This window comes from Terrapene carolina, unplaced genomic scaffold (assembly GCF_002925995.2).
Source record: "Terrapene carolina triunguis isolate 2854851 unplaced genomic scaffold, T_m_triunguis-2.0 Scaffold374, whole genome shotgun sequence".
Taxonomy (NCBI): domain Eukaryota; kingdom Metazoa; phylum Chordata; order Testudines; family Emydidae; genus Terrapene; species Terrapene triunguis.
In genome coordinates this window covers 13,116,959-13,143,554 of record NW_020664725.1, presented here as the reverse complement: position 1 = coordinate 13,143,554, position 26,596 = coordinate 13,116,959, and the positions used below count along the sequence as shown (strand labels likewise).

Sequence of the window (26,596 nt, the reverse complement as noted above, 5' to 3'; positions counted from 1 at the left end):
ACAAGCTAAGTGAATTCAAAGCAAAGTCTCTCTCAACACGGTTCAGCAGTCTTACTGGCTGAATTTCTTTCAGTCAGGATCCCTCCCCCAGTCCAATGCTGCTTCCTTGTTCTTCAGGTGTTGTAGATGCCTTGGGTACAGAGAAAGGGAGAGATAATTTGGGGCACCTACTCTCTGTTCTTATAGTTCTTTCTCTTCTTCGAGAAGCATCTCCAGCTGAGGTTCAAGGAGACAAAGTTTGTGTGGATAGGAACCCCAAGCTGTTTCCTTGTCAAGATATAGATTTTTCGCTCACACCCTCTTTCCTGCCAAAGGACGGCCACTTAACCAGTCCATTTGATTTTGTTGACACCTTGCTGAGGCATCTCCTAGCCTTTTGTCTCTGGGGAACTGGTTTGTGACTGCTCCCCAGACTTGGAACATATCTTAATAGTAACAGAGGGTCCTGTGGCACCTTTAAGACTAACAGAAGTATTGGAGCATAAGCTTTCGTGGGTGAATGCCCACTTCATCAGACGCATGTAATGGAAATTTCCAGAGGCAGGTATAAATCACTATGGAGATAACGAGGTTAGTTCAATCAGGGAGGGTGAGGTGCTCTGCTAGCAGTTGAGGTGTGAACACCAAGGGAGGAGAAACTGCTTCTGTAGTTGGATAGCCATTCACAGTCTTTGTTTAATCCTGATCTGATAGTGTCAAATTTGCAAATGAACTGGAGCTCAGCAGTTTCTCTTTGGAGTCTGGTCCTGAAGTTTTTTTGCTGTAAGATGACTACCGTTACATCTGCTATTGTATGGCCAGGGAGGTTGAAGTGTTCTCCTACAAGTTTTTGTATATTGCCATTCCTGATATCTGACTTGTGTCCATTTATCCTCTTGCGTAGTGACTGTCCAGTTTGGCCAACGTACATAGCAGAGGGGCATTGCTGGCACATGATGGCATATATAACATTGGTGGACGTGCAGGTGAATGAGCCGGTGATGATGTAGCTGATCTGGTTAGGTCCTGTGATGGTGTTGCTGGTGTAGATATGTGGGCAGAGTTGGCATCGAGGTTTGTTGCATGGGTTGGTTCCTGAGTTAGAGTTGTTATGGTGCGGTGCGTGGTTGCTGGTGAGAATATGCTTAAGGTTGGCGGGTTGTCTGTGGACGAGGACTAGCCTGCCTCCCAAGGTCTGTGAAAGTGAGGGATCATTGTCCAGGATGGGTTGTGGATCACTAATGATGCGTTGGAGAGGTTTAAGCTGAGGACTGTAGGTGATGGCCAGTGGAGTTGTCAAGGCTGTATCCCCACTTTGAACTTTAGGGTTCAAATGTAGGGGCCTGCATGAAAACTTCTAAGCTTATCTACCAGCTTAGCTTTGGTCCGCTGCCACCATCACAAGAATTCCCTCCCTGGGAAGCCTTGAGAAACCTTTCACCAATTCCCTGGTGAACACAGACCCAAACCCCCTTGGATCTTAAAACAAGGAGAAATTAACCATCCCCCCTCCTTCCTCCCACCCTCCTTTCACCAACTCCTGGTGAATACAGATCCAAACCCCCTTGGATCTTAAAACAAGGAGAAATCAATCTGGTTCTTAAAAAAGAAGGCTTTTAATTAAAGAAAAAGGTAAAAATCATCTCTGTAAAATCAGTATGGAAAATAGCTTACAGGGTAATCAAACTTAAAGAGCTCAGAGGACCCCCCTCTGTCTTAGGTTCAAAGTACAGCAAACAAAGATACACACTCTGGTAAAAAGGTACATTTACAAGTTGAGAAAACAAAGTAAATCTAAGACGCCTTGCCTGTCTTTTACTTACTAGTTTGAAATAGGAGAGACTTGTTTAGAAAGATGGGGAGAACCTGGATTGATGTCTGGTCCCTCTCAGTCCCAAGAGCGAACCACCCCTTAAAACAAAGAGCACACACAAAAGCCTTTCCCCCCCCAAGATTTGAAAGTATCTTGCCCCCTTATTGGTCCTTCGGGTCAGGTGTCAGCCAGGTTACCCGAGCCTCTTAACCCTTTACAGGTAAAAGGATTTGGAGTCTCTGTACACAGAGAGCTGTTACCCTTCCCTTTATAGTTATGACAAGAGTTCTGTTGGTTTCTTTTTTGGGCCTGTCTTGTAGCAGGCGGCTTCTGGGTACACGTCTGGCTCTGTTGATTTGTTTCTTTATTTCCTTGTGTGGGTATCGTAGTTTTGAGAATGCTTGGTGAAGATCTTGTAGGTGTTGGTCTCTGTCTGAGGGGTTGGAGCAGATGCGGTTGTACCTCAGCGCTTGGCTGTAGACGATGGATCGTGTGGTGTGTCCGGGGTGGAAGCTGGAGGCATGAAGGTAGGCGTAGCGGTCGGTGGGTTTTCGGTATAGGGTGGTGTTAACGTGGCCATCGCTTATTTGTACTGTGGTGTCTAGGAAGTGGACCTCCCATGTAGATTGGTCCAGGCTGAGGTTGATGGTGGGGTGGAAGCTGTTGAAATCATGGTGGAATTCTTCCAGGGTCTCCTTCCCATGGGTCCAGATGATGAAGATGTCATCAATGTAGCGTAGGTAGAGAAGGGGCATGAGTGGACGAGAGCTGAGGAAGCGTTGTTCCAGGTCAGCCATAAAAATGTTGGCATATTGTGGGGCCATGCGGGTGCCCATGGCGGTGCCACTGGTCTGGAGGTATATATTGTCACCAAATTTGAAATAATTGTACGTGAGGATAAAGTCACAGAGCTCAGCAACAAGTTGGGCTGTGTCATCATCAGGGATACTGTTCCTGACAGCTTGTATTCCATCTGTGTGTGGGATGTTTGTGTAGAGAGCCTCTACATCCATGGTGGCTAGGATGGTGTTTTCTGGGAGGTCACCAATGCATTGTAGTTTTCTCAGGAAATCAGTGGTGTCATGGAGATAGCTGGGAGTGCTGGTGGCGTAGGGTCTGAGTAGGGAGTCCACATATCCAGACAGTCCTTCAGTGAGAGTGCCAATGCCCGAGATGATGGGGCGTCCAGGATTTCCAGGTTTGTGGATCTTGGGTAGTAGATAGAATAACCCCGGTCGGGGCTCTAAGGGTATGTTGATTTGTTCCGGTGTTAGTGTAGGGAGTGTCCTGAGTAGATGGTGCAGTTTCTTAGTGTATTCCTCAGTGGGATCTGAGGAAAGTGGCCTGTAGAATTTGGTATTGGAGAGTTGTCTGGCAGCCTCCTTCTGGTAGTCAGACCTGTTCATGATGACAACAGCACCTCCTTTATCAGCCTCTTTGATGATAATGTCAGGGTGGTTTCTGAGGCTGTGGATGGCATTGCGTTCTGCACGACTTAGGTTATGAGGCAAGCGATGTTGTTTTTCCACAATTTCTGCCTGTGCACGTCGGCGGAAGCATTCTATGTATAGGTCCAGACTGTCATTTCGACCCTCAGGAGGAGTCCATGTGGAGTTCTTCTTCCTGTGTTGTTGGTGGGAGGGTATCTGTGTATCAGTGCGCTGTTCAGTGTTATCTTGAAAGTATTCTTTGAGTCGGAGGCGGCGAAAGTAGGCTTCCAGATCACCACAGAACTGTATCATGTTCGTGGGAGTGCTGGGGCAAAAAGAGAGTCCCCGAGATAGGACAGACTCTTCTGCTGGGTTGAGTGTGTAGCTGGATAAATTGATGATATTGCTGGGTTTCTGTTAGTCTTAAAGGTGCCACAGGACCCTCTGTTGCTTTTTACAGATTCAGACTAACACGGCTACCCCTCTGATATCTTAATAGTAGAAACTTATAACTTTACATACAATGTTGCCACACACATTTTACCAGGACAATAATGATCAGCAAAGTATGAGTTTTCAAATGATACCCCACAAGGCATATTTTGTACAAAATTTATCATAGTCCTGTAAAAAGGGTGAATATACAGATTCACACAGGTCTACATTAGAAAATTAGGTCAATTTATGTGTGTCAGTCAGTCGGGTGTGAAAAAACCACCCCCCTGAGCAGCATTGTTAAGCTGACTTAAGTCCTCATGTAGACAGCACTAAGGTGATGGAACATTTTTTCCATCAGCCTAGCTACTGTCTCTTGGGGAGGTGGATTATGTACACCAACAGGAGAACCCCCCACCCCATTGGTATAGGTAGTATCTACACTTAAGCGCTACAGCAGCACAGATGTGCCGCTGTAGCATTTTAAGGGAGACACACTCTGAGACATGTAACAATAGCAGGTCACAGGCAATCTAAGGCCCACAATCCAATATACTGTGCAGAACTTCATATATGCTCAGCTTTAGTCTAACTTGGTGTTAGCCATTGTTTAGCTGCTCCTTGAAGTAGTGATCCTGCTAACTTTTATATAACAAGCCATACAATATAAGATTTCAGCTTGTATTTTTTCAGGTGATAAAGCTTTACCCTCCTAAGTAGCTGAGCTTTCAATGTGTAACTGTACACTGGTGTGTTGGGAAATTCTGTGAAAGTCAACAGCGTTGATTTATAGTAATCAGGCTGTTGATTTAGTCCTATCAGCCGCTGAATACCTCAGAGGCATGTGAATACCATGTGGTGGTGATCAGCAGATAGCTTCACTGATAAACACTGTGGTTAGTAGACATTGTACAGGCATCACTGATACCACTTCATTTTGCTCTATTTGCATATGTTGTATTATGTTTGGGAAAGGACTCGGCTCTCGCCTCATATGACGTGTGCTACAAAACCATATAAAGACCCTGCAAGTCACAAGCACAGCAACACTGTGTTACTGTTAACTATATGAAAACACAAGCCAATCCCACAGTCAGAGGAATTGACAATTTTAGATAAAACTAACCTTGCTCTGGAGTGGCACGTATGTGGAGTTGGATTTGCAAAATTTATTTTCAGTGTAGAGTAAAGGTATGTGTATTTCTCTAACATAAGGCTACAAGATTCTCCTAGGGTTTATCTACTCTTCAGCTGGGCGTGAGCCTCCCACCCTGGATACACAGACCAGCAGGAGCAGGGCTTGAACTAGAGTGCTAAAAATAGCAGTGTGGACATCCCTTAGAGCTCATTTAATTTTCTCTAACTTTATGTACTGTAATGCGTCAATCAACTGTGATGAAATTTAGCAGAACCAACCACTGAAACAATAAAATCTGAGTCAGTGGGTCACACAGAACTTCAACAAGATTCCTGTAATATCAGGGTAGTGGCAAGCTTTTAGTGTAGATTACATCTTAATAGAAAGACTGTCTCCTGGATACCCCCACTCCCATTCATGATAGCATAGCACCATTAGTAGCTACAACAACTGCTTATTTGTAAAGTACCATCCACAAAATAGTCAATGTATCTTTTACTGTTTATTAATTAAATATAGCATCTGGGAACAAAGAAAGCCAATGCCACATGGCCAGTCAGCTCTCTTTAGAACACAATATTGAAATCACTGCAGCAGGAAACATGGTTTAAGGTGATGCAAACATTAAGTCAATATTCACCCAGTATGACTATTCAAGGGGAACTCCTCCCATAAACTGGCCTTTTAATATGGCCTGTTTTGTGGCCTATCTGGTCCACGTGAGCAACTGAAGTGTGTAGTTCATTCACATTACAAACGCAACCCATGCCATTTCCTCCTCACCTTATCCCTCTCCTCCTTCCACTCACCCACTGTTATCTTGGGTTTGGTACTGGACACAGACAAAGGAAGTAAATTTCTACACTAACTTACACTTAGACTACTTCTGAACTGACCTCACTCCTTGTTACATGAAGTTTAATAATACTTTGCACCTTTATAGTATAACTCCTTCCATCCAAGAATCTCAAAGCATTTATTATTCAGCTTGTCTTACCTTATAGGGGGTGTTTTGATGATAAATATCCCTATTTTACAGATGAGGAATCTGAGGCAGAGATTAACTGATTTGCCCAAGATCCCACACTGAGTTAGTAATCATGATTAAATGGCTGATCATCTCCTAAGGCTAAAACAGAAATCAGTGTCTCTCTCCTTAGAACCTTTGTCTGGACATTCCCAAGCGCAGAAACCCAGCGGTATTCCTGAAATTATGCTTTGCTCCACCCTCTCTTACACTTACATACTATTTCATTAAATGGATTGTGGGCCACCTTTCTATCACTCCAATTCGCAGGATATGCTCAGGGAACACCACACTCAGATGACTCCAACGCATCAGGACTCAAGGGGAACTGCCAAGTCCAGTTTCCTTTTATAAACATTAGCCTTGTGCCTTTTTTGCTTGGCTGGAACCATATGGTCCCCACCTATTTCTTTATCGTCTCATGCACCGCTCACAAATTGATTTTCTTCTTTATATAAGCCATCCATCCTGTTCAAGACACACCACAGAACTTGCAGTCATGAGAGAAGGGCAAGACTAAAGGTAATCATTTGGTGGCATTTTTATTAATAACCAAACACCACCAACAACCATCACAACATTGGAATTCTGTTTGCTTTGATATTGCATTAAGTGACCCTCAACCCATCTCAAATTAACCGTACCCAATATCCCCACCAATAAGAAAACAGACACTAGTCATATCCCAGGGTTCTCTTGTTGGGAAACAAGAGTAAGAGGTGTCAATGGATGGGCTGCCTTTGTGCAATCTTCCACAACGCCTTTATGAATTGAATACTCTCCCTCAACTGATCTAGGTGGTCACTACCGCCTTCTTCATCTTTCTCCTCCAGCCCCACTGCTGTCAAAACGCTTACAAGAATATAGCCAGTTAACATTAGTTAAGTCAAAGGGGTAGTTGAGGATTATGGATTTTTATTGTGTGTGTGGGGGGCAGGGCGCGAAATGTATACATTCTGTGTTTTATACTGCTCCTCTATATTTCATATACTACTTGTCTTCTCAGATAGTTAGCTCCTCACAAGAGGGATTATGTCTTCACATGAGTTTCAACAGCCCTAGCACATTGATGGTGCTAGCAGAATTCAGATACTAGAACACTTTCATTTTTGTAGAAAAAAACAATTTGCTCTTCCTTCAAAACCTGTGTATATGAACACTATGTGGGTTCCCTTCAATTGGTATTTAACTATTGGATTAGGTATACAGCATGAGCCATCTTTATTATAAATCAAATAGACCATCTCATAAAACTGAAATGTAGCATACGGTGGATTAGCCATTGCTTGGAATCTTTGAATTAAGATTAGATCTGTTTCTAGAAGATAAGATGTAGCTGAACCACAAATTATTAGGTTTATGCAGGAATTAGTGGGTAACATCCTATAGCATCTTTCACAGGGGCGGGCAAACTTTTTGGTCTGAGGGCCACATCGGGTTTCCAAAATTTTATGGAGGGCCGGTTAGGGGAGGCTGTGCCTCGCCAAACAGCTAGGCGTGGCCCGGCTCCTTCCCCCTATCAGACCCCCCCCGCTTCTTGCCCCCTGACTGCCCCCCCAGGACTCCTGCCCCATCCAACCGCCCCTGTTCCCTGACAGGCCCCCCCCAGGACCCCTGCCCCATCCACCCCTCCCTGTCCCATGACTGCCCCCGGATGCCCCCAACCCAACTGCCCCCCACCGCCCCATCCAGCCCCTCCTCTCATTCCTGACTGCCACCCCGGGACCCCTGCCCCCATTCAATCCCCCTGTTCCCTGCCCTCTCACCACCACCCCGAACTCCCCTTCCCTCTATCCAACCCCCCCGAGCACGCTGCCTGGAGCACCAGTGGCTGGTGGTGCTACAGCCGCGCCGCCCAGAGCACCAGGACAGGCAGCCACGCCGCCCGACTTGAGCCAGCCACGTCACAGCACAGAGCTCTGGGTCAGGCCGCAGCTCTGCAGCTGCGCTGCCCAGTGAGAGCTTGCTGCCCCGCCGCCCAGAGCATTACGCTGGTGGCGCAGTGAACTGAGGCTGCGAGGGAGAGGGAACAGCAGGGGAGGGGCCGGGGGCTAGCCTGCCGGGACCAGGAACTCAGGGACTGGGCAGGAGGGTCCCGCAGGCTGGAGGTAGCCCGCGGGCCATAGTTTGCCCACCTTTGGTCTATCATGAAGGAAGTGAGATTACATAATCACAATGGCCCCCTTCTGGCTTTAAAATCCATGCATCCATCTGTTGGTCATTACATATCAAGCATCGTCTCTGTGCCGGTCTTTTGCACAGAATTGTCAAATTGAAAAATGTGCAGAAAACATGGGAAATTTTTGTATTATTTTTATGAAGTGTCTGTGTGACTTAGTTTCCCCACTCACTATTTTATTGCTGCCCCTTTGGTAGTAAGGGGTTAATTTCTTTCCAAAGAAGGGGGAATATGCAACGAATTGACTGAGTGCGGGTCCTGTAGACATGTCTAGGTTGGTATGATTGGACTATCAAGAACTCTCAACATATGAAGAGAGCTACCTTGGGAGACACAATGGAGACCCATGACTGAACCATTAACGTTTTAAAACTGCATAACTGTTAACTGCCAGCCAAAGGGACCTGCTGGATGTGGATGGACAATTACTTGTCTGACCGCAACTCCTTCCCAAAGGAAGGCATACATGAGAATGCAGTGCGACTGGGACTCACTCCAGATGAAGAACTAAAATGCCAGGAGAGGGCAGTAAGAATCCTGCTCTTCCAGCAAATGGAGTAATTCAATCTGGGACCACTGGGCAGGGACAGGGAGGTTTGCTACAGGAAAGCACTGCCCGCCTGTCTTCCAGGGCAGGGCAAAGAGGGTTCACATCTACACAGCGCAAAAAAAAAAACAAAAAACCCCCCACAACTGGTGGCAATGAGTCTCAGAGCCTGGGTCAACTGATTTGAGCTAGTGGGGCTTGTCCTGCTAGACTAAAAATAGCAGGGTAGATGTTTGGGCTTGGGCTGGAGCCTGAACAGGAGAGAGACTCAGAGCCTGTGCTCCCGAGTCTCTCCCTCTTTGCCGGGTTCGAAGTTTCGTCTCCAGCCCGAGCACGCATGTCTGCTATTTTTAGCCCCATAGTTGACCCAGGCTATGAGACTCACTGCCAATGTTTTATTTGTTTTTGTTTGTTTTTTGCTGTGTAGATGTACCCAGAGGGGCCCACTTAACTAAGCAAGGAGGAGCTGGCAAGTTAGGGCAGGACATGCATTTAGGCTTTGCCTCACCACTGTCCCTAAATACTGTATTCCAGTTCACAAATAATGTCTTGTTTTGAAAAGGCTGTTCTGTATCACTGCAAATATCTGCTGGTTGCATTGCTCCTAAGAGGGGAAGTCTCCAGTGGGTCCAAGCTCATTTGGACCAGTTCAAGGAGTCACACTGAGAAACAGAGATGCTGAAGCCAAAAATCCAATCTTGGAGTCATGGGACTCCTCCCCTTGGGAAGAGTGGAGGCCCAGGGCCTATCACATACAGTTCCAGAAAGCCCATACAAAAGTCAGAGGCACAGCATATCTTGTGGATCCATGACATCATCACATTTTGAAAACATGCAAAAAGCCAGACAAGCTAGCCAGACAGGCACCCAAGCAGAGTCTCTTTTCAATGGCCCTGTGGTACATCATTGTCAGCTGGAGAGACAAGGGATCAATATCAATCCAGCTCTGTATCTGAGTGCAAAGCACAGAATGTAAAGTTCATGCCACATTTCCCTTTCTCCCTCCCCGAGACCCAATAATTGCAAAATACGTTGTGATAAATACTTAATAAAATGTATAGAAGAAAAAAAAAACCCACCACCCAGTCACTGTTTCTCGCCTGCCTTATTCCTATCACAGCCAGATTTGTGTTGTGAAATTTTTAATTCACTTTGACACAGTTTTTCTTCACACATTATTGGCTTAGCAACCTTGACAATACTTCAGGAGACGTGAGGCAATTTCTTTCCTCAGAAGCATTTTGCCATCTGTGTAGGTGTCATTAAGTCTGAACTCTCCCCTCAGTTATCTTGAATTTGTCAGATCAGTTAAGATCTCCAAGAGTCTCTTAGCGCTGCAGATAGATATCAGTCTTTTGCCAAGAATTGCAGTGTTGTTCAGGTGCCATTATTAGGAATTTTCCATCTCAGACCACAAGTACTTTCAAAGGGGTAAAATTACAGTGACTTGACTTGCAGAAAAATGTACAAGGTGCTATTACAATTCCCAAAGAAAGCAAAAATTAGGCCTGGTCGGCACTTAAAAATTAGATCAACCTAGCTATGTCGCTCAGGGCTATGAAAACATTCACGCCCAGTGTGTCATAGTTAGGTCAGCCTAAGCCCCAGTGTACGTTGACGACCTAACTGTCTCTATCTACTGCCTCTCGGAGAGCTGGATTAACAATTTTATTAAAGTTAATGTTAAACAAAAATTATGTAATACATAGGATGAGAAAAGAGTGTCTGTACATCTGGGTACTGTGCTTAGATTATCCACAAATACAATTTTTGTTTTTAAAAGTCATATGATACATAGAGTACATAATCAGCAATAATTCAAGTTTAGGTGAATACATTTAAGAATACAGTTTGGATATGAGCATCCAAGTATTCAGGTATATCACTCAAGAGAAGTTGTACAGAGATTTGGTTGTGGAAAGCAAAATATATCAATGAATGGAGACTGTCCCTCAGTAATTGAGAATTAGGGTAGGTTGTCCAGTTAGGAAATACAATCCATCAGGGAAGTCTTTCAGTTACTTTCCTTGCTGCGCTTATCGTCGGCACTCCAGCTCATCCCTCCTGGTATTGTCGATGTCCAGTGATGTGTTCTATGTAGATGTCCCTCGACCATCTGACGACATCCGACACCATGAGTTGCCGCATCAGACGAGCGTAGCGTTGACTGATTCCGCATTCCCGCAACACTCACTCGTTACTGGGGTCCCATACGCAAAAGGCTCACACGATCAGCGTGTCTCTGAACCTGGTAACCCCTAGCTCTCAAGGTATTGGCCAGAGGGGCATATTTCTCCACCTTTCAAGCTCGGGCATCGTGGAAGGCTAGGGTCCTGTTCTTGAAGGACACTGTGGCGTCCACCATGATGATCTTCTTCCAGTCGGTCGCAGTTGGCTGTCCACTCTGGGAATGGTGGAATTCACGGCAACCTTCCCTATGGGTGGTGGGATGGCTTTGATCAGGCGATCTTGGACGGCGTTGTGTTGCAGCTGCCAGGCTCTGGAATGGGGCTTGCAGCTACACAGGACGTGGGGTAGTGTCTCGTGGGTATAGCCACCCTTCCTACATCGCTTGTCCGAATTCCCGTGGCGGACGACTCGGTTCAGAGGAACACAGTTGAGCCGGGCCCCATGGATGAATCTCCAGTTGGCAAATTGGCTGAAGCTGCCCCCGGGGAGGAAGTAGTTGCTGGTGTCTCACTTTGCATGTCACCTCGAACACTTTGCCCTGGTCCGGCTTGTGCTTCAGGTTTTCCACATACTGGCAGCAGATGGCATCCTTCAGGGTCCTCTCCAGCATGGTTCTAGTTTTTGGAGTGAGGATAACTACACTGATGAAAAATCTCCTTCTGCTGATGTAGGAAGTGTCTGCACTACAGCAGCTGTGCTGTGCTGCTGTAGCAGGGGTAATGTAGGCAGAGCCTAAGTTTGAAGTTTTTAAAAAATTCTTAACTAATTTAGACTATGTTCTGATATACTACCTGTTTCCACTCTGGGTACTTACTAGAATATGTTGCTGTATTCATATAATTTTAAGCTCTAAGTTTTATAAAAGGTGCCAGAATACCTCCAGACAGCCTTGTCTTGAAAAAATTAAACTAGTTGTTTATAACAATACAGAGTCCATATAAAATATTCTCTTGTATGCAGTGATAATATTTTAGTAAGCATCTTAATGAATCCAGGAAGGGATCCAGATAAGGTCAGAGCTCAAGACCATTAAAATAAAGGTTACTCAACTGTAACTTGGGTTTTCTGAACAACAAAAGAAGAGAGAGGACCTTTACACTGGGTTGGTCAGGTGTAAAAAAATGTGTCTTTTTCTAGGGCATGAAGGATTCTTGAGATTCTCCTCTCTCAGAACTCTGTAAAGTATTGACGTTATATAACCAAATACTCATTGTTTTTATTTAAGATTCACTAAATCTACACCAAGGGCAAGTAGGTTTTATAACTAGACAGCATGGCCCTTGCAAGACTTTGGCCTCCTGCTCCCCATTTGGTCAGTGGCACGACACATCCAGAATTTATACTACCCCGGATGCTAAGGCCTGGTCTACACTAACCCCCCAAGTCGAACTAAGGTACGCAACTTCAGCTACGTGAATAACGTAGCTGAAGTCGACATACCTTAGTTCGAACTTACCGCAGTTCAGACGCGGTCCACACGCGGCAGGCAGGCTCCCCGTCGACTCCGCAGTACTCCTCTCGCCGAGCTGGAGTACCGCAGTCGACGGCGAGCACTTCCTGGTTCGACTTATCGTGTCCAGACCAGACGCGATAAGTCGAACCCAGAACTTCGATCCCCAGCCGCCGAACTAGCGGCTGGGTGTAGACCAGCCCTAAGACAGACTGTGGCCGAGTGGTGTGGGTAGCAGTACCTCTTTTCCACAACAGAGAAACTGGGATTTGGGGAGACGTTTATGTCCTGCATAGAGCCACTGTATAGATTCCCCAAGAATGTCCCTTTTGGTTAACTATGGAAAATCTCGATCTTATTTTCTGAAGAACTGGACTAGACAGGGTTGTCTACTATCTTGCTGACCCCAAACACTAGCTGTTTTTCAAGGTTTCTCTCTGAACAACACTGAGTACAGAGTTGCCATATATGTAGATTACATACTGCTTTTTATCTCCAATCCTACAACCTCAATTCCTTCCCCTTCAGTTCCTGAGGAACATACATCTCTCTCTGATTTTAAAGTAAATGTTGGAAAATGGCATGCAGTGGCAATAGGGTACAGCCCAAGTCGAACACCTACTAACTCAGATTGGATTTCTTCATGTAACGCAAATCTCAGATACTTAGGGATACATATTCCAGCAAATGGCTCAGATCTTTACAAATCCAACACATTCCACTGTTGGACAAGATAATTACCTGTTTGGATAAGTGTCTGGAGTTCAATGTCAGCTGTTGGGCCATATCTTTGTAATAAAAAACTACCCCTTTCTTATTTTCTCTAGGTTTCTATAATTGTCTTCTAATTTTTAAAAAATGTAAAACCCACATATTAATACCATTGTTAAAAATGTATTTGAATTAAAAAAAACCCACCCAGACTTAGACAGAGCATTGTATATGGCCTCACATTTAAGGTATACCATTGGGCTGTTTGATTTATTTATTTTTAGTTTGATTGGTTTGCTTTGATAAGAGCATTAGAGTGACTGGTACTCAAGTAAATACAAAAACAAACAATAGGTTTTTTCTTCATTTCTATGTTTTTGTGTTTTGTAATTGCTGTTCCATTATAATCAGACTTCATCCTGGATCAGAGATGATCCCTTTAATATAACATGAATTTTGTTAATATTTCTTGTTCCAGATCTAGCATTCAGATTTAAAGAATATTAGTGTTCTTCAAGAGAGCCCTCCATCGAGCATATGCCATCCTGAGAATCTTAGGAGGGCTGCAATTGGACCCGCTATAAGGGCTGAGATTATACAATGGAGTGATCTTTATCTTCTTAACCTTTGCCCGCATCTGAGCTTCAGATATACGATCATTCACAGTTTTGTTTTCAGTTGTATAAACTGTATGTTCCTGCAGTCTGCAAATCTTGGTCTGAATGATCTTGGCATTTTGTTTCTTTTCCTTGTTACCCCTTTAAAATAATAAACTACTTAAACTAAAAAAAAAACTTGAATCAAAGAGGTGTAATTTTTGTCTTTACATAATTTAAACGAGCATCTGTTAAAAAAAGGAAACAATGGAGTACGGTTTTAAACCAGTTTTCAAGCTGAAAAATGGAAGCTATTTCCCAGAAATAAGAGAACCTCTGCAATATTTGCTGTGCATCCAACACTCTGAGGTGGGCTGTAATTCACAGATTTAAAAATCCTCCTGCAAATAGCTTCAGGGTTAAATTAATCCACTTTTTAAAAATTACCAACAGAATTCAACCTGCCTGGCTTCATGGAGGCACACGGATCTTTAGTTATGATGGTAATACGAGTGAAGGAGATAATTTTGAGAGAGGTGCTGATAAAGAAAAGGTATGAGTGCAGTAGAAACAAACCTGACCCACTTCATGAACTGAATACTGATCAGCCATTCTGACGTCAATGCATATTTTACTGTCCACCAGCAAGACAAGCCAGCAGCGCACTCTACTTCAAAATAATAGTCACTCCTACCTGATTTGGTTCAACCACAATTGCGATCAAGTTCATGTGATCTCTGCAGTCTCTCAGTCTATAAAAGATCCTAATCCAAGCTCTCATGGGCTGGAAGTATACAGAGAGCTTCTCATTGTTTCATCCTAGTTCAAAGCTATGCTTATTTTCCACAGACCTTTACAGAGCGCACAGATTTTATTTGGTGGAGCCATAGTGCAGAAGCAGTCAATCTGCACTCTGGCCCTCACAGACCCTCCAAAACCAAGTAAGCTCAAAGAAGAATAAAAATAGTTTGACTTTTTTCTGAGGCAAACCATTTCTGATAAAAACAAATGGGATTGTCTGGTTAGCACTAAAAAATAATGCAGGGTAAAATCTGAAGGAGAATGCATTAGTGTAACAGCCCTAACCCCATCCCTCCCCAAGCAGACATTTTATCTGGTCAGTATAGAAAGCCCTTTGTTTTCAATTTTTACCAGAAAATTCCCAGGTTCTATAAAAGCAATTATTTGGTTTTTACCAATTTTCACCCAATTTTTTGGATCACTAAAGTACATGAAAATACTGATTATGTTAAGGAAATTCAAAGCATCAGGTAGGTGCAATTATGTTAATAATAAATTAGTGTAAGTGTAAATACAAGGCTGTATGTTGAAGTAAGGCAACATACACAATGTAAGGAAGATACACACACGTGTGCATATGTGTATGTACTGTTAATGTACAGTTCATGAAATCAACCACAGCATTAAACTTTGTACTTTCAATACTCTTACTTTTCTCTATTTGTTGCTTTTTTCTGTTCTCCCATCCCCCAATATTAACCCAGATGCTTACTCAGAAAACTGATAACTTTTTGCACCAATTTCCACCCATTTTAAATTTTTTGTAATGAACATAAATTCCTTGGTAATTTTAAACAAAATAAAAAAAATGGAGGGCCTTGTTAATATATGTATGTTTGTTATTTAGGACACAGTTTGAGTTTGGATTTATTTATATATAAAAAATTCTGGAAGATAATCCCCTAGAACAATCCGTTCAGGAGTCATTGCTCCCTAGGATTAACATTTACTTATCTTACATGAAGACCCCTGTTGAGAAAAGTTCCTTGGACCTCTCTCCATTGTTTTTTGGAGCAATTTTAAATAAAAAACCTGTAACTTGCAGTACTGCCTTTTTGGGGGGAGGAGCCTAAGCAGCAAGGGTGACAATCTCACAAATACTTCAGCATACATTCTTGGGAACAGGTTTTTTGGGGTCTCAGTGTCTTCACCATTGAGCTGAACCACACAGGGCAATTTTATTCCTACTTCTATATTTGACTAAGAAGTGTTCGGCCACTAAAAAGAAAAAGCTTCAGAATAAGAGCCCCAAGAGCCAGAAGCAGATTTGCCAGCAAATTAACTAGTGAGATGAACCAGCAAGTTACTGCGAAGAATGCAGCTGGGCAGTTGACTCTTTGTTCTTCCATGGCAGAACTGGATGTGTGGTTGGATTTCCCAGATAGCTGGACTGCCTAGCAGAGGGAGAGCCCAAAGAATTAGTACAAAAAGCCCAATGCCATTACAACAACAATAGAACACTCTTGGAGTTAGATATCAGCTGGGTTTGGTTTTCCTCTGACTTTGCAGAACTGTCTCTCAAAATAATCAATTGCTTTAATTTGCTATTTAAAAAAAATGTACGGTATTTTCATGACAGAGAGGACTAAACTATGGGAGTTGTGCCCCTAGCTGTCTTTTGCTCTCTCTCAATTTGATGATTGGAGGCAGTGAAGAATACAGCAACTTGCCTCCATCTGAGCACAAACGACCCACTGGGGAAGGGGAGAAAGGACAAGGACCTCTGTGACAACACATCACCATGCAGTCTGGGGTGAAACACTGGGTGAAATTCACTGCTCATCACTTTGTGGAATTAATGAAAGAGGTGACTTGGCACCAATCACCATAACGTTTCTGACAGCTATGACTGTCTTCTGATTAGCCATCACTAGAGCCACTGCTGGACAAAGGGACCACTCTGGGTATGACAAAGCTGTACACAAGAATCACAGGATATGAAAAGTGTGAAGTGTGGGACTACTAGCTAACGTGGATACTTATCCACAGGCCAGCACAGTAATGAGCATTTTGACAATACAGTGATAGCACTACAGAAGATCTGAAGAGACAGAGCGCGCCTGACATAAAGCAGTAAATGGAATTGGCTAATAACTTTATAATTTCACCTTGCTTTTATTTATTTTTGAATCCTGGAGAATGCACGCTGTGAAATTCCCTATGCTAGAACAGCTCATGTCTCTAACCTTTCCTTGGCTAACAGGGCTCCTGGGATGCCTTTGAAATAGTGTTTTTGTGAACCTTTGTTGTGCTTGTGCTGGAATGTTCAGGGAGGCAAGGAACTTGCTTCCCTGCACCTCTAAGGAAATTATGAAAAGGAGACCTTCTCTGAATACAGCACACAACCTTCAAGGCAGCTCAGACCCCTGAGGAGGAAATCTGAAAAACAATCCTGGTTGAACATGGCAAACAATAGCACAAAAAAATGGCATAAAGAAAGTAAAATGGAGGGAGAGGGTGGGGAAGAAGAGATGAACAGAAGAAGAGGAAATGAAAGACCATACAAATAATAGGCCAAGAATGTTCATTAATTCAGTACAGCTACTGATAGTAGATAGGTCCAAATACACTGCAATTCTGAGCTGCAAAATTTGCCCAAGTACTGCTCTAGAATTTCAGCTTTCATTCTAAAAAATAGTAATAATCGCAACAGTCATAAGTCGTTAAGTCTTATTGTGCAAAGAAAACCTTAGAAAACATGAACAGACTGCAAACCAATGGTTAAGGCTACGATTATGTCACAGAGGTAACGGAATCTGTGACTTCCATTGACCTCCGTGACATTTTCTGCCCTGGGGCTGGAGCTCCCAGCCAGTGCCACACTCACAGCTCCCAACCTGGTGGAGGGACCCTGCATGCCCAGCTACAGCGGGCAGCCGGCAGGACACAGCAGCAGCGGGGACTCCCCACAGCTGCACAGCCGCAGCTGCAGGACCCTGCAGCTACCAGCTGCCCGGGGCGAGTGGACCCTGCAGCAGGGGGACCCCGGAGCTCCCACGCACCTCATCAGTGGGAGCCGCGGGAGCCCCAGCAGCAGTGGGTGCTGAACCCACCTACCCCTTTTGTCAGGGATATTTCTAGTGAAAGTCAGGAAAAGGTCACAGGCTGCCGTGAATTTTTGTTTCTTTCCCGTGACCTGTCCATGACTTTTACTAAAAATATCCGTGACAAAAACTTAGCCTTACCAATGGTCAATGCAAGTCTAGATGACACAATGGTCAAAAAAACCCAAAGAACACTCCGAGTGTCCTATCAGTGCTAGTACCGATGAAGCTGCCCAAGTGGTAGAATGAAGTTGAGAGAACTGCCTAAAACCCTCAGTATCAATTCAGGTATCTTTGTCACCAATAGCTCTGAGAGAACAATGTTAATTGCTCAATTAATTTTAATGGGGTGCTAATTCTGAAACTGAATGATACAAATTCATTCTGGACATTATTTACTATTTCACTTTGAACCGTTTATTATAACATCCAGCTTATGCACTTGGTCCACTATCTCAAATGGCCTTCCATGCCAAAAGCCCCATTTGTCCCTTACTCCAAAACTCCCAACTTCCATGCAAAGTTACTGTAAAATCTTCCTGTTTCCTGACAACTTCAACAACAGATATGCATTTTCAATACAAAATCCTGAAACATACAAAAAACGGAAATTTATCAAATAAAATGAAGTTTAATATCAAATGAAATTACATGGGGACTATTGCAATAACTGTGCTATTCATTTTCAGATTACATGAAATAAAAGCCTTCCATTTTTAGTTTATCTGAAGCTGCTGCAGACTTTCTAGTGTGACACAATAGAGTGCTGCAGGAATTAGGACTGCGGAGTGCACTGCCGCACCCCCTGGCTTGAAGTGGTTTCCATTATATACAGGGTTTACAGTTTGCTACAATGGATCTCAGCACCCCCACTATAAAAATAGTTCCAGCACCCATGGCTACAAGGATGCATAAGTGTGGCCATGAAGTACACAGGACTTGACATCAAGAACCAGCTATTAATTGTCCATTTGCTCCCTTGTTTTATAGTGTTACCCCTTTTGACCTGAGCACCTAGCCAAAGATTTGGGGTCTTGCAGATTCCAGTTAGGAGAAGAAATTGATGGAGTCAGATACCTTTGTTGTAATCTTGTTTATTTACAAAAATGTACAAAATCCTTTTTTCCCCTGAACACAGCAGGAACCAAACAGGAGACTGCTTCCTTCCTCACAGTCCCAAATCTCTCTTAGCTAGCATCAGACCCAAAAGCCCTTCCTCTAGGCTTCTCTCAGGACCACACACCAAACTTATCCAGGTTACCTCTGGAGTTTCCTTCCCCGTTTCTATGTACCTCTCTGCTTCTTGTCTCCCATCCCCAAACACTTCCTATTCAAACAATACCCAGTGAAGCCCTCCACCCACATAATTCAAATTCACGAGTGGCCTTGGATGTGTCTTTGTTTTGGGTAGAGACAGCTAGTATTTCATGAAGGAGCTTAACTGTTCCTACTATTTTAAACGAAGAGTGGCTGTTACACACCCAAGTTTCATGGAGGTTTAACCCAAAATATAACAATAAGGATCCTTCCATTCTTTCTTCAACCAAAAATGTCCTCCAGTATGTTTAAAACCAGCAACTAGAAATGGTCTAATGTTCTACCAGCGATATGGAACAGGCAAGCAAGCGCTGCAGGCACCACACATTGAAATTAAATACACCTTCCTTTTCATTGCTTTTTTTTTTTTGCCAATTTTAAAACAAAAATCTGTTGAGTGTCACCTTTAACACATTCCTACAGCCTTGTCCGTATGGCAAATATCAGAGCTCAAGATGCATCCTGCATCAGGGCAATGGCTTTTAAGCCACTGCAGGAAACCTAGGTAGGAAGTCCAACAATAAGATGATGTGATAGGGATTTGTATCTTAAAAGAGTATCTCTACAGCTTTGTCAGCCAACTGAAAGTCTATTTGCACTTTCTTGTCAGAACTGGCAAGTTTACTTCACTGAAACCCGGTTTCTTACTGCAGAGACTCCTTCCCCCCCCGCCCCCCCCCCCCGGCTACTGCCAATCACAAAAGTTCTCCAAGTCAGGGTGTCACCCAACCCTTCCCTATGCTAGAGTGTCAGGGCTAAAATCAGTCTGGAAGGGTTCTTGGAATTGTAATGAAGTAACAAGCAGCAAAATTATCCCATTGCATATAACATCTGCTGTGTCTAAATTTATTAAAATGAAATCATGCATGGTAAAAAAAAATCAATAGGCTTCCATTTTGAGTTTTTTTATGTTGAAAGAAGTTATTTGATTAATTCTGTTTTAACCTCCACATCTGGCAGTGTTAATGAAGTGTCATGACACTACAAAAAAAACCAACCACTCTCCCGACCCCCACCCCCCAAAAAACACCACACCACAACTCTATACATTAGTTCCATTTTTCTGAAGACAAAAAGGAACTAAACTAGGAGTTATTTTTAGTTGGTGTTTATTGCCATCATCACAAATTACCCACAAATGTAAAATATTGCCCTCTTTTGCCTTTCCACTTCTTACTGTTAGTGGAATCATTTGAGCAACAGCAACTGATTTGTTAGAGCAGACCAGGTGCTTCCATGGGTACAAATAAGGTATTATTTAGAATCAACTGTATTCTGAGTACCTGCTATTTTGATGTTCATGTTGTTGTCGAGCAGGAGATTTTCAGCCTTGAGGTCACGGTGCACAATCTTTCGGCTATGACAATATTCCACCGCAGAGAGGATTTGCCAGAATTTGCGCCTGGCCTCGGGCTCACTCAGACGGCCATGGTTGGCAAGGTAATCTATGAAAATAATGCATGTTTCAAGGGAAATGCGATAACCCTGTGATTAAAATAATTTCTTTCAAACATTTATGACGCAGAAACAAGAGAAGGATTTTGGCCAATTTCAGACACCAACAGTTATTCACCCAAGCCCCTCTGCAAAATGGCTTCAGAGCCAGGGAAAAAAAACATTGTGCAACATAGCTCAATAGTCCCTTCCTTCAGTGATGCATGCTTTGGTTTGATATTCCCTTGTCATAAAACAGGAACTATTTCCATGGAAACAGAAGGACAGCTGCAATACATTGGCTTTTGCTATTATAATGTTTCAGCTTTGTTTCAAGATTTAGTCACCTGAAGACGACATTTACACTCCATTCTCTCTCTCTACGGATATGTCTACACTGTGCTGTAGCACCATGGCGTAGACCCTTCCTACACTGACAGGAAGTTTTTTCCCCATCAATGTAGCAATCCATCTTTCCAGGAGGCGGGAGCTAGGTCGATGGAAGAATTCTTCCACCAAACTAGCCACATCTACCTCAGGGACAAGGTCGATCCAACTATGAGGCTCAGGCACAACATTTTTCATATCCCTGAGTGACATAGGTAGGTCAATCTAATTTTTAAGTGTAGGCCAGGCCTCACAGTGAATTCTCACCACATGCAGCCTTGCTGCCTAATTATATTGTTTCCATAGAATACAGACAACCAATATCTATGCAACAACAGACCTAGCTGGACGCTGCTCCTTCTCATACCTCAGGCATTACGATCAGTGTGTTTTTATAATTAATAATTTTTGTGACAGTAAATTCAGTGCTGGACTATAGCTAGCCCTAGAAAAAGAAGTCTCTATGGATCCCCAGAACAGGAACAGCATAGGCAGCAGCTTCTATTCACTGTCCCAAGTGGAGGCCAGTCTCCAGTTCAATCCTTTCTCTCTCTCTCATGAGGCGGTAGTGCAATTAACAGCAAAGGTGCAGTAATGGTACTGGTATTACTCATGATTAAACCACAGGCAGCAGCAGATGTATGTATAGCAATTTGCATGACAGACTCATTGCATCACAATAATAAATCTTTGGTGGTGGAATCCCAACAGGAGGGGCCAGTGAACAGGACATGCTTCATTATTTGCTGGATTAAACCAGTTTAAAAAATGCAAGGTGATTTATAGCTAAATGGTTAGTAGCAAGCCAAAAATAATCAACACCAATAAATTCTGAGGTTGTATTCTAGGAATATGCCTGACTCAAACATTGGACAAGTCACTACAGCTCAGAGGAGATATAGAATTTCTCTCATTAATAGAACTTATTTCTTAGAACTATTTTAAAAGGTTTTTGTGTACCATCAGATGCAGTGAAATTTTACTATGAAACGACATGGATAATTCTAATCTTTTAACTGTTCAAACAGAACTGATTTGACATTCATATATGCTCCAGCCAGGAGACTGTACAAGAATTATACTAAAAATGTCTACTTTGTTCCTTTTATATGGAACATGAACCATTCAATGCATTTCCCTCTCCCCAATCAATCTGACACACAATCATCCCAGTAACACATTAGTACATATGTTCTATGAAAACAGGAATGAAATCCAAAGAGAATGCAGGGGACAGTAATTAGTGCAACAGAAGGTCCACTAGCTGCCACAGTGAAATATTTGCTTACTGCGATATATTTTAGATCTCAGCTGTTAGTCTAAAAGTAGCTTCTGTTAAAAAGAGGAAGAGGGAGCAGAATGATTTTTAATTTTGTCTTGACTAAGATTTGGTCCCTGGTTGTCACATCTCTGGAGTAACCTGCAGGTTTTCCATTCATTGGACATTTTCAATTTCTGTCTAAAATAAAGTAAACTAAGGAACTCTGATTAATATTGGGATGCAGGGTTAGAGCTAGTCCCACTTTCATTTCATTTCATATAACTGATGACATAATTAGCACCAGACAAGGCTGCTGAATGGTGGCACAATACCTAGTATAATATTTACATGGTTCACGTAAAATTACTTTATCATCTTTCCCATTATCATAGGAGACTGACTTTAGCAGCATGTCACATGCACACTTCCTCTTATGCACAGACCTGCTGCATCCTAACTTTGAAACAGGAGATCCAGATTTCTCATACTACTGCATTTGCTTCAGCTTTAATTGTTAAAATGCCAACAAATTTTTATTCAGAAGTACACATTAATATTAGCTAAAAAGTTTAGTTCAACAACTTTCAATAATTCAGGCTGTGTGGAGAGCATATTGTGTGTACATGTGCGCACACATGCCTTTGTGTACATTAGTTTTAAAGCATTATACTGTAAAATTTACTCCCTTCAGAGAAATAACATTTCTTATTGGCCAGAGGGATAGGAGCAGTCCAGGGCAAAATGCATTCTGGCTGGGGGCATCAGCAATGTTCTATCATGTGACGTCAGCTGCAAACAAACCTTCAGAGTGTGCGTGCATGTTTAAAACCTCCTCTCCAAACAGATTTTGAATTGTTTAGTTGAACAAGTGAGAAGCATTTTTGTAGGAAACCATCATTTAGAGTTACCTGCTAAAGGACAGATTGTCCATGGCCCTTGCACAGATTCCATTAGTTAACCAGGCCTCAAGAACCTCACCCAGAAGCAGGATTGTGTGAGGCAGCCCTCTGCCTTTGCTGGTGCATATGATACCCAGGCCACATGGGCCGCCTCCTCTTCTTTTTCTTCTGTTAAGAAAGGCTGATTCACTGACTACACTACACTAGAAAATTAGGTCAATTTAGCTACATCTCTTGGGGTGTGTAAAATCCACACACCTGAGCGGCATTGTTAAGATGACCTAAGGGTACGTCTACACTTAAAATGCTGCAGTGGTGCGGCTGCACTGTTGTAGCTATGCCACTACAGTGCTTCAGTGTAGACACTACCTACGCCAGGGGTTCTCAAACTGTGGGTCGGGAACCCAAAGTGGGTCGCGATCCCATTTGAATGGGGTCACCAAAGCTGGTGTTGGCCCTGGGCCCCAGCAAGTCTGAAGCCCAAGCCCCACCCCCCCAGGGCTAAGGTTACATGCCGCCAGCCCAGGGCAGAAGCCCTTTGGCTTCAGCTTTGGACCCTCGCCCGGAGCGGTGGGCTCGGTCTTCAGTCCCCCCCTCTTGGGGTCATGTAGTCATTTCTGTTGTCAGAAGGGGGTCACGGTGCAATGAAGTTTGAGAACGCTGACCTATGCTAACAGGAGGGCTTCTCCAATTGGCGTAGATAATCTAGCTCCCTGAGAGGCAGTAGCTAGGTCAACGGAAGAATTCTTTTAGCAACATCTCTCAGGAGTGAGGATTTTTCACAACCCTGAGAGATGTACGTATACCCAAGTAAATTTCTAGTGTAGACCAGGCCTAAGTCCCAGAGTAGAAAATGCTAGGTCGCTGGAAGAATTCTTCCATCAACCTAGCAACTGTCTCTTGGGGAGATGGATTACCTACGCCGACAGGAGAAACTCTCACATCAGCATAGATGGGGTCTATACTGAAGCATTGCTGTAGTGCAGCTGTAGCATTTTAAGTGCAGACATACCTAGAAAAACTAACTAATTACATACAATGATAGCACTGCTTCCCCCACCCCTGCCAGAAGGGCAGAAGGAAAGGAAAACCCACAGAGCAGGCACTGAAGACACTGGATACAATCCCCACTTGCTGTGCCATCAGTGGTTAAGACGAATTGAAGGGCAATTGGGACTACTCCCCCATTTATTACCCTCAGCACCCTCCACAAGTGGAGTGAGCAGTGAGTGGACCCTGCTTAACAGAGGACTTTGGAAGCTTATGGCATAGGTGCTTTGATCCTGAAAGTGGGGCTACATAAAGGCCACCTGAAGCCGTCGTATAGGGACTGCTCCATCTGAGAGCCTTCAGGATGCGAATCATTCCAAAGGGATTGGAGAAGAAGTGGAAATATGTCGCAGGGAGGTGGCCAGCCACAAAGAGGGGAGCAAGGCTAAATGCCGCAACCTGGCTTTCAATCCCAACGGGTAAGAGCTGTTATGCCTCTTTGAACGGTCTATATCCATGATAGTAAATAATGACTCAAATGGGTTTAGAGAAAACTTGACTATTCTCTACTATTTTCTGCTTGGATAAATCAGAGGAGACCAAACAATATAATCTCATGTTCCTAAAATAAATTATAGTTTGGGATTTTAATACCATCATAGGCTGTTTTATAAATCTGCATCCCTGCCCCTCATTTTCATTGCTACTCATCAATAGATGATAAATTATGGCTTATTAGCTGCTATAATGAAATATAAAGTTTGTAAAATGTGGAGGATGGTAGAGACAGTCTGCTGCCATTTGGCCGTGATCCCTGTAATGTGGCTGGAGGGGAAATTTAGCAGGAAAAAAACCAAATAAAAAAAAAAGCTTTTACATCCTGCAGGTTGCATAAGGCGCTCAAAAGACACAGACACTCTCCCCCCCAACATTAATAAACATTTCCCTCTGGCAATATTTCAGCCATACAGAATTTGTAAAAGAACAAATCTAATTTACAAACCATCAATAATAGTTAAGCTGCTTCTTTATGATGTGACATGGAATAAGTGTAACATAGCTGGCGAAAGACCATCACACACGTAAGACATATTCATGGCCAAATTCTGTTCTTCAATTACACAACTTGTAAAGCCACAGAAACGTCACTGATTTCAGTAGTATTGCTCTGGCCTTACATCGTCAGGGATGATGGATTTGGCCCTTAATGAGTAAGGAAGCATTCAACAGCAAAACTAGGGAGGAATTGCAATCAGGTGACCTAGGAGAACTATGTTAGGGTGGTAATTTAGGAAACCGTCAATTATGAGGAAGGAACTGCCAAACTGGGAGTGAACCAGCCAGTCAATATGGCAGGCAGGAGAAATGTTCAGTATCAATGAGAGTACACCCACCGGTTCCATGGAAAGTCCATACTTCCTTCCTTAAATCTGATTTAATAAGCGATCCCTTGTCCTGTTTAAAAAGTTTCCCCTCTTGTTTCACCTCGCATGATAAATGGCCATATTCCTTTCCCTCAGATCCTAGCTTTAGGTCCAAGAGTTCATCATCTTATGGCTTTCATCAGAAACCTACTGCCATTCTCATAGATTTCACAGGTTCATTGCCAGCTAGTCCTTCCTATGCCAAATTTAAAAACAACACAAAACAAAACAAAACAAAAAACAAAATTCCAGGGGACAATCAGGATCCCAGAAGCAAGAGACACCTTGCCCACCACACAGCCTGTGACTGCTGACTGATAACTCAGTTTGATCACACGCTTATGCCAACGGTGCAAGTAACATAACTGAAGGAGTCTGGCACCAGCAGGCTAGGAAAATGGATTTCATGGTTAGCTCATTTGCCAAAGTCCAATAAAAACTGCCTCAAGCAACTACCCAAAGGACCAGCATAAATCCATTTCCTCATGCACAATGGTCTTTGGCTGAAGGTCAAGAGCAGCTTTAGTGGAAAACTTGGGAAATGGTCATTTAGAGAATGGGGTTTGCATATTTGAGATCTGCAGATGAACAGTACTAAGTATTATTTAGGTTGCCTTGATATTTGTAGTTAAAGCAGGAATAAAATCCCTGTTACACATGCTGATTGATTGATTTTTAATCTTGAAATTTTACATATTAAGTCTTTCAAGGCTCTTATTTCTTCACTGCATTGGACAGTCAAGGCAGGAGCACCAAAGGATAGCTGATGAAAAATCAAACTCCCATCTTCTCCCTGACCCCACACATCCCTATCTATCCCACCATTCCTCAGCGCCTCCCCAGCTGGCTCATCTGCCCCTCCAGCTCAGCAGGCTCTCTGTGCAGATAGAGGAGTTTGATGGCTGTGTGGACTAGCTTATTCTAATCAAAAGAGACGAGGAGGGAGGAAGATTCTCAAGACAAAATTTGCTAAGGGTGCATTTTAAAATTCTTCCTCGACCAAATGAATCTTTTAGGGGGGAAAAAAAATATAAAATTGTAATGACCTAGGAAGGGCTAATGTGAAAAAATTGTAGACTGAATTCTCTCAATGTGTTTAACTAAGGGATTTTAGTTCTAGACTAATTGCAAATCTTAATGCAATTTTAACTATGAAGCCACTTCCAACACCTTCATATTTGTTACTGAAGATGGTCTCGTGGAACAGGATTAATCATTTACAGAACTACACCTGACACAACCATCTTTGTCTGAATTCAGCTAACAGGTCAAATCTGCTTCTTTAAAATGCAAACAAATAAAGATGATGTAATGGGGTACTGAGCCCTGCTTCTGTATGTTTGAAATAATCTGTCTGGAACATCTCTGATTAATGGTTTTACTTATGAATTTCAGTCAAAGTGCTTATGTAATTCTGATGGGTCAAACAGGGTTGTCCTAGGCATTGTAATGCCAAAAAGCAATAGGTCTAGGGAGCCTCTGGGTACATTGGGTAATTTTACTGGATTAGTTAGACAACATTCGATTTTAAAGGTAGGCCATGG

At 43.1% G+C, this 26,596-nt stretch overlaps 1 protein-coding gene across 2 annotated transcripts in view; it reads right to left on the bottom strand.

The window, feature by feature from the left end:
- The window catches only part of SIK2 (salt inducible kinase 2), a 105,402-nt gene that overhangs the window by 34,693 nt on the left and 44,113 nt on the right, over positions 1 to 26,596 (bottom strand). For both annotated transcript variants that reach the window (XM_024207165.3, XM_024207166.3), the window contains exon 4: positions 19,941 to 20,102. In XM_024207165.3, the coding sequence (XP_024062933.2) occupies positions 19,941 to 20,102 (162 nt within the window). The remainder of the gene's footprint in view (positions 1 to 19,940; positions 20,103 to 26,596) is intronic.